Genomic DNA, 7,614 nt, shown 5'->3' on the forward strand with positions numbered 1-7,614 from the left:
GAATAATAGAAAGGCAGATGGCGTTGTGTTGCCTCAGAGCGTCAGACTGTGACTGAGGTGAAACAGAAATGGTTAGAAAATGTGTATCACTCTCCATTGGAAGAGCGTCTGTTCAACAGGTGGAGGAAAGAACGCACCGCAGCCTCACAGACAAAAAGCTGGAGGAAGATTGGGGAACCCCTCTGTTATAACGGAGTTTGAGGGGGACAGAGATGCACTATATGTGCCAGAAGCACGGGATTAAATTGTCTTTCCTTGTTTGAAATTATAAAAATGAACACGTAGTAAAACACGTTTGGAACTCTACGTAATACACAATATTTAATTTCAAGTAAAACCATATTTTTCAGTCAGTCCCAGGGTGTTTACTGGTCGGTGGTGCTGGGGTGAGTGAGGCCGGGAGCTCTGCAGCCTCGTCCTCATGAGGGGGTCCTGCCTATAGGTCTGGTTGGTCTGTGTAGATCCTCTCCCTCTGGAGTCTCCCATGTGCCTCGTCCTCCAGCAGTGCCAGATGAACTACTGTGTGTCTTTGAGCATTGCGAGTGTGTTCCTTTTTATAACAGCTACAGGTGTTGCAGACAATGGATCAGCAGTTTGGTGCAATGATCATGTGATTTTAATAACATTTATTATTATTAATATAAAACTGTATTTGTAGGTGCACGCACGTCACTCACTTGGGCGTCAGTATCATTTTTTCCTCTTTTGTTTTTGCAAATATACCCTTCATACTGTATTAGATGTGTATATGTGAAATGTGCAATGTTCGATTATTTCACGCAAATGTATCAATTTCACAGAACTGTCTTTAATGTAATTCTTCTCCTGTTGGGGGCAGAGTTTCCAGTTTCTCATTATTTCGTGCGTACGGCAGGATCAGAGCTGCTGTTGAGGTGCGCACATTATCTCGCCAGGTTTGTTTTTTAAAAGTCCCAAAAGTTGCTTATAAGTGGTGTACGCTTTCTTTTTTATACACGCAGCGTTTATAAATGAGGCTCCTGAACTCAAAGATCTAAAATATTGTCTATACACACAAAACAGCCATTTCTCACAAATATTGTTCACAGATTTGTCTAAATCTGTGTTAGTGAGCACTTCTCCATCCCACCTCACAGGTGTGGCATATCAAGATGCTGATTAGACAGCATGATTACAGTGTGGACATTGTAATCATACAGTGTGGACATTGTGGAGGATTACAAATACCTGGGAGTGGTGACTGATAATAAACTGGACAGGGGTGGAACACTGACTCCCTCTACAGGAAGGGCCAAAGCTGCCTCTATTTTCTGAGATGGCTGAGGTCCTTCAACATCTGCAGGAAAATGCTGAGGCTGTTTTATGAGTCTGTGGTGGAGAGTGCGATCCTCTACGCTGTTGTTTGCTGGGGGAGCAGACTGAGGGTCACAGACACCAACAGACTCATCCGCAGGGTCAGTGACGCTGTGGGGATTAAAATGGACTCTTTGACAGCGGTGACAGAGAGGTGGAGCCTGTCGAAGGTGAAGGCCATCTTGGTCAATGAGTCCCACCCACTCCATGACGTGCTGGTCAGTCACAGAATCACCTTCAGCACCAGGCTGATCCAACCACGGTGCTTCACAGAACGCCACAGGAAATCATTCCTGCCTGTGGCGATCAAACTGTATAATTCATCACTGTAACCTCACAGCTTGATTGTTGTAAATATCTGAATCATATTGGTATATATTATTATTATTATTATTATTATTATTATTATTATTATTATCTATCCTACTTTATTTTCTACTACTGTAATGTGTGTTTTTCTGATCCCTATTTTTAACAGTCTTTTACTTAATTACACACTTATTTATTGTTTATTCTTTCTTTTGTCTTTGTTAACATTTTTATTCTTTTATTTGTGATGTGTTCTGTGGCGTTAACAAAAGCAATTTCCCCCTGGGATTAATAAAGGAATTCTGATTCTGATTCTGATCATGCAGCACGATAATGCTGCATGATAATGCACAGCCCCATGTTGCAAGGATCTGTACACAATTCCTGGAAGCTGAAAACATCCCAGTTCTTGAATGTCCAGCATACTCACCAGACATGTCACCCATTGAGCATGTATGTGGTGCTCTGGATCAGTGTATATGTCAGCGTGTTCCAGTTCCTGCCAATATCCAGCAACTTCACACATCCATTGAAGAGGAGTGGACCAACATTCCACAGGCCACAATCAACAACCTGATCAACTCTATGAGAAGATGTGTTGCACTGCGTAAGGCAAATGGTGGTTATACTAGATACTGAAAGGTTTTCTGACCCCCCCCCAACCCCCACATCCCCCCAATAAAGCAAAACTGTACATTTCAGAGTGGCCTTTTATTGTGGCCACCCTGAGGCACACCTGTGCAATAATCATGCTGTCTAATCAGCATCTTGATATGCTACACCTTACTAACACAGATTTAGACAGATTTGTGAATAATATTTGTGAGAAATTAGTCTTTTGTGTTTATAGAAAATGTTTTAGCTCATAAAAAATGGGTAAAAAAACTACAATGTTGCATTTATATTTTTGTTCAGTGTATATGTACTACTATATATTAACTATAAAGTAGTTAACTATATTATTACTATAAACATGACATGTAGGCCTGATAACATCGGCATCTCACTTGCCTGGAAGTAAGCAACCGCACACTCAGGAAAGTGAAAATAGAAAGGCAGTGGAGTCGTTCATAAGCAAATAGGAAGTCGAACTCACAGCATAAGAACCGATGATGTCGCCTTCAGAGAAGGTTTCTCCAAACTCCTCTTTGATTCCAGAACACACTTTTATCCCCCGTCCATCAAAACAAAAGGAGAGTTCATCCTCACCTCCAGACAAAACCAAAACATCACATCAAAATGCTTCAACGAGAACAATTACAAGCAGTGATGCAGAACAGTTACCGAGCAGCAGAGAGGCGTCCGACGTAGACCAGCCAACTCTGACACCACAGAGCTCTGACGCTTTCTCGTCCTTCAGCTGTGCCCTCACCAGCCTCCTTTCTATTCTCATCTCAAAACCTACGTGGCCCTGCAGCACCCCATGGGTGAGCTTGCAGCCTGACCACAGCAAAGGAAACCGTTCCCAGAACCGCGGCTGACCACCTGATCCATCAGGATGTCCCTCAAAGTGAAGGTGACCACGACCTAAGGAACCATGAAGACAAGAAAAGTATTTAAAACTCAAACCATAAAGAATATTAGAATAACTCAAATGTACAAAGCCCAGTCATCACAGATCTGAAAGAGATTGTGAACTCACTTGTATCGAATCTCACTTTATCTTCATCCTGCTCTTCTGATTCTTGCTTTTCCACAGGCAGTGGTGATTTGGCTCTGGATGAAAAGGAACCAAGCCACAATGTTTACAGGTTTGAGCAAAGTAGAAACTGAGCAGATGTTTCTTCAAAAGTCAATATGTGTGTTGTACAAATGTTAGATTAGTGAAAAGTCTTAACCAAAAACTTACAGCTACTGCAACTTTAGTAAGGTTTGGAGTAGAGCTGGGCCATATGGACCAAAACTCATATCTCATTATACATTTTTAGTAGGTAATTACAAGGTAGTAACTGTTTTAAACAGGATAGGCTGCAAGTATCGTAATAGTTTTGTTTAACATGTTTTACATAACGTAAGTTGAAGCATTTTCTCATTTTGCATAAAGAATGATTACTTGCATCATTTTTAGTTTTGTTTAATGTCTGCAGAATAATTCTGTTTGTTAATTCTACTACAGAAACTAGATGATATCTTCAATTAGAGGTGTGGAGGGAAATATCAGTTATCAGCCTAATTTGTTGTGTCATGGCAAATTTTATATTCATCATCATATCCTCAAATGTATGTTCATGTGTACAATTTGTCATGTTTTAATACATGACGACTCCATTAATCTTTACACTTTTGAACAGCTGAATCATGATTAAACAGTACAGATCGTATTATTCTCAGTGCAGCACAGTCTCTGCCAAGGACATACACTGACGTACACACTTATCAAGACAGATAAAGACTGGAGCCAAACCTTCTCATAACATCTTCATCATCCTCCAACATTGCCACTATGGGCATCTGACTCCCTCCCTTTTGTCTCTCACTGTTGGGACCTTTTCTTATCTGTATAAAAAGCTTAAGCTTTGAAACTGTTGGGGCGGGGCGCGGCACTTCCTTTGGACGTCCGCCTGGACGGACGCTAATTTTGTTTCACTTTGTTCCACTTTGTATTCTTTTATTTAGTTTAGAATAAAATCATTTTTTATTAAATCATCAATGCTTCTCCTGGATTCTATCATTCAACCAGAGCAATGAATCATGTCTCAAATGAGGTCAACCGTAAATTCTGCCAAAACAGTTGTAAACTATTGTCATATTGGCCAAAAATCCAACATTGTGCATGTCTAGCAGTGGATGTTGTTTCATTTTGATAACAATACTAGCAAGTAAAAGGGTTTTTCCTCAGACTGAAAACACTTCTTTTTAACTTTTTTGAAGACTTTGGACAACTTTGCAAGCAAAAACTGGAATTATTGTAATCTGTAATGTTTACCGAGATTGACTTCACAAATGTTTTATTCTGGTGCAAATGCATTTAAAGTCTCTTTAAAAAACAGAGTTAAAAGTATTTTCTGAATTTTACTACGAAGTTAATATCGATTGCTGTGTTTGATTTGTCTCTGCCATTGGTCTGATCAGGATGTCCCAGCGCGGTCCTTGAGGGTCACAGTCCTGCATGTTTTAGAGGTCTTCTGGCTCAAACATAATCGTTTTAGGGATGTAACGATTAATCGTAAGGCAGTTAACAATCGATTCATAGGTATCACGAACATCGATACTTTGAAAATTGAATCGCGGTACTTTTTTTAAAATACAATATATATAATATTTTTAAATATTTATCCCTTCTCTTGTCCAGCAGTGTACGCGGCGGGCGGAATCTGATACTACTTTCTTTCTGGCCGCATTCTACTCTTAAACATGTTAATAAATGATTCCTTACCCCTTTAGCACCGAAAGAATATCTGTAATATTACGTGAATAACTGTAAAAGTCACGTTTTTCTATTAGCTCTGTCTGCTAGCATAGCATCACTTCTTCATTGCAAGAATTTCTGCATGCCAACCGACCACTGGGTTACCAGCGCCCTCTGCTGATCCAAACAAATATCTGACGTAAATCAGTGAAATTACTTTTTTTTTTTTAAAGTCCAATTGTTAAGGCATAAAATACATTTTCAGTTGAAAAATAACTATTTTACAGTTTTGCATTGTTTACTATAGAACCTGAATTTAAATTAATAAGCTTCTTCTTCAATTGTATTATTCCTTTATTTATTTCATTCAAGATTTATTTTTAGTGAAATTGCATTGTTTTGAATAGTTTATCAAGGGATTCTTTTGACAATGAAAAATAAAAAGGAAAATAATACAGTAATTTTTTTCCCCCCAAAAAACAAAGGAATATTTTTCAGTCATTTTTCTACATTCCCATTTTGTAAAATAAATCGTGAGAGAATCGTATCGTGAACCCAGTATCGTGAATCGAATTATATCGGGAGTTGAGTGAATCGTTACATCCCTAAATTGTTACAATGCATTCTCTCTACAGAGCTGCAGGAACCATCTAAAACAGTAATGTCAAACTCATTTTAGTTCAGGGGCCAAATACAGATTTTGGGCGACCGTGGCTCAGGTGGTAGTGGGTCGTCTTCTGATCGAGAGGGTGGGGGTTCGATCCCAGTACCTGACTATGTGTCGAAGTGTCCTTGGGCAAGACACTGAACCCTAAGTTGCTCCCAGTGGTCGACTAGCGCCTTGCATGGCAGTCCTGTCCCACTGGTGTGTGAATGTGAGAGTGAATGGGTGAATGAGCTGATATGTAAAAGCGCTTTGAGACTGTTTCAGTGTGGTGATAAAGCGCTATATAAAATCAAGTTCATTTACCATTTTATGCGGGAAAATTAGTAATTTCAACATTATTGTGCCCTAAAAGTCTTCTACATATAAATAAAATACAAATTGTCAGAAATCGACCATATCCAAGCAATGAGTGATAGATATCAGTACCAACAAGATCTTCATTTAAATTTCCTAGATTTTGTGACCAATTTCTATTTAATTAAGGGAAATACGTCATACTTTCAGGAAAATTTAAGGATTTTGTAAAAAAAAATTTAGTTTTTTTTCCCCAACTGTTTAGCATTAACAATGACTGTAATTGTGCGATATAAGCACCGGGAAAACTGTAAATTCCTAATGCAAACATTGAGTTTCATTTACACCAGGGGTCACCAACACGGTGCCAGTGGGCACCACGTAGCCCGCATGGACCATGTGAGGGGCTCTCAGGAGCTCTAGTCACCAATGACCTCCATCTAAAATCTGATTTACTTTCCAGGATTCAAACTCACAAAGATAAATACGTATGACAGATGCAGTTATTATTGAGTAAATACTGCTGACAAAGTTTTTACTTTCTTCTGCGGGCCGAATTGGAAGCTCCAAAGTGCCAGATTTGGCCCTCGGGCCAAGCGTTTGACACAAGATCTAAAACAGACATGACTTTAGTCCTCTGTGCACAGGTTTGGACCCCTGTGGTCTTATTTACCTCTTGTATCTGATCTCTTCTTTGAACTCGTAGAAGGATCTCCCCCTGACCACCGTGGGTTCCTGTAGCCTACCGGGCTCTCCGCCCTCCTCCCCCGCTGGCAGAGCCTCACATGGCGGCTGAGGGACTGAAGGGGGACCCGGGTCATGGTCGGTCTGTGTGGCGGCGTTGGTCAGCTGTCGGCTTCGGTCTGTGGAACATATCGTTCCTACACCAGCCTCTGTAGGTGTATGGAGACTGTCAGTTGTTTCCGTCAGTAGTGTTTGTTTATTCTCCGTTGGTTTGGATTCGTCCTGTCGGTTGTATGCCTCCTCCTGAGCACTGGACCACAGCCGCTCCACCAGCTCAGCCTTCAGTCCTCTACTATCCAGGCCCAGCTGGTTCAGTCTGCAGCGCAGCTCCACCACCTTTAACTTTTTAATGTCTGCCAGCCTCATGGTGACTGACGAGCTCCTCTGGAACTCAGAAATACTAACGCACGCCTGTTTACAGACAGATGGTACAGACCATCTATGGCGTACAGACCATAACAAGTTTAAGACGGAGTCCCGCGCTCTGATTGGCTGTGGACTGGTTCCTCTTCTTCTTTGTGTGTTTTTGGCGAGTGGCACCAAGTGTTGCAGCTGCATATTGCGCCCCCTACTGTATCGGAGTCTAAGAGGACCCATTAGACTAAACACCTTCCCACCTCTAGTTTTGCTGTCCCTCTCCAACATATCCTTCACTTCCTCCCACGACAGCTCCTTTTCTGCTCCTTTCACAATGACTTTTCGGTTTTCTGTTTGGCCTGCTCAGTACAGTTGATCACGTACGCTATAAATAGGACTATCCTAAGAAATGTTCCAAAGGTAACTTCCTCTCCCTGATTGATCATCAATATTAGTTTTTTCCCTCTCCTAATGCGCTGCTTGCTTTGCTTCTGTTACCATTTTTCCAATAACCTCCCTCTCTTCTTTCCCCTTCTGAACTCTTTTCACAGCCTCTGCATAG

At 40.9% G+C, this 7,614-nt stretch overlaps 1 protein-coding gene across 2 annotated transcripts in view; it reads right to left on the reverse strand.

Moving 5' to 3' along the window:
- Positions 1–7,193, reverse strand: part of LOC114471098 (heterogeneous nuclear ribonucleoprotein U-like protein 2) — a 30,181-nt gene extending 22,988 nt beyond the window's left edge. For both annotated transcript variants that reach the window (XR_003674943.1, XM_028459680.1), the window contains exons 1-4: positions 6,625–7,193; positions 3,284–3,357; positions 2,926–3,168; positions 2,738–2,850 (exon numbers count right to left, since the gene is read on the reverse strand). Coding sequence is in view for 1 of the 2 variants with exons in the window: in XM_028459680.1 (XP_028315481.1) it covers positions 2,738–2,850; positions 2,926–3,168; positions 3,284–3,357; positions 6,625–7,061 (867 nt within the window). In the remaining variant the exon portion in view is untranslated. The remainder of the gene's footprint in view (positions 1–2,737; positions 2,851–2,925; positions 3,169–3,283; positions 3,358–6,624) is intronic.
- Between the last annotated feature and the right edge of the window lie 421 nt (positions 7,194–7,614).

This window comes from Gouania willdenowi, chromosome 10, assembly GCF_900634775.1.
Source record: "Gouania willdenowi chromosome 10, fGouWil2.1, whole genome shotgun sequence".
Classification (NCBI taxonomy): domain Eukaryota; kingdom Metazoa; phylum Chordata; class Actinopteri; order Blenniiformes; family Gobiesocidae; genus Gouania; species Gouania willdenowi.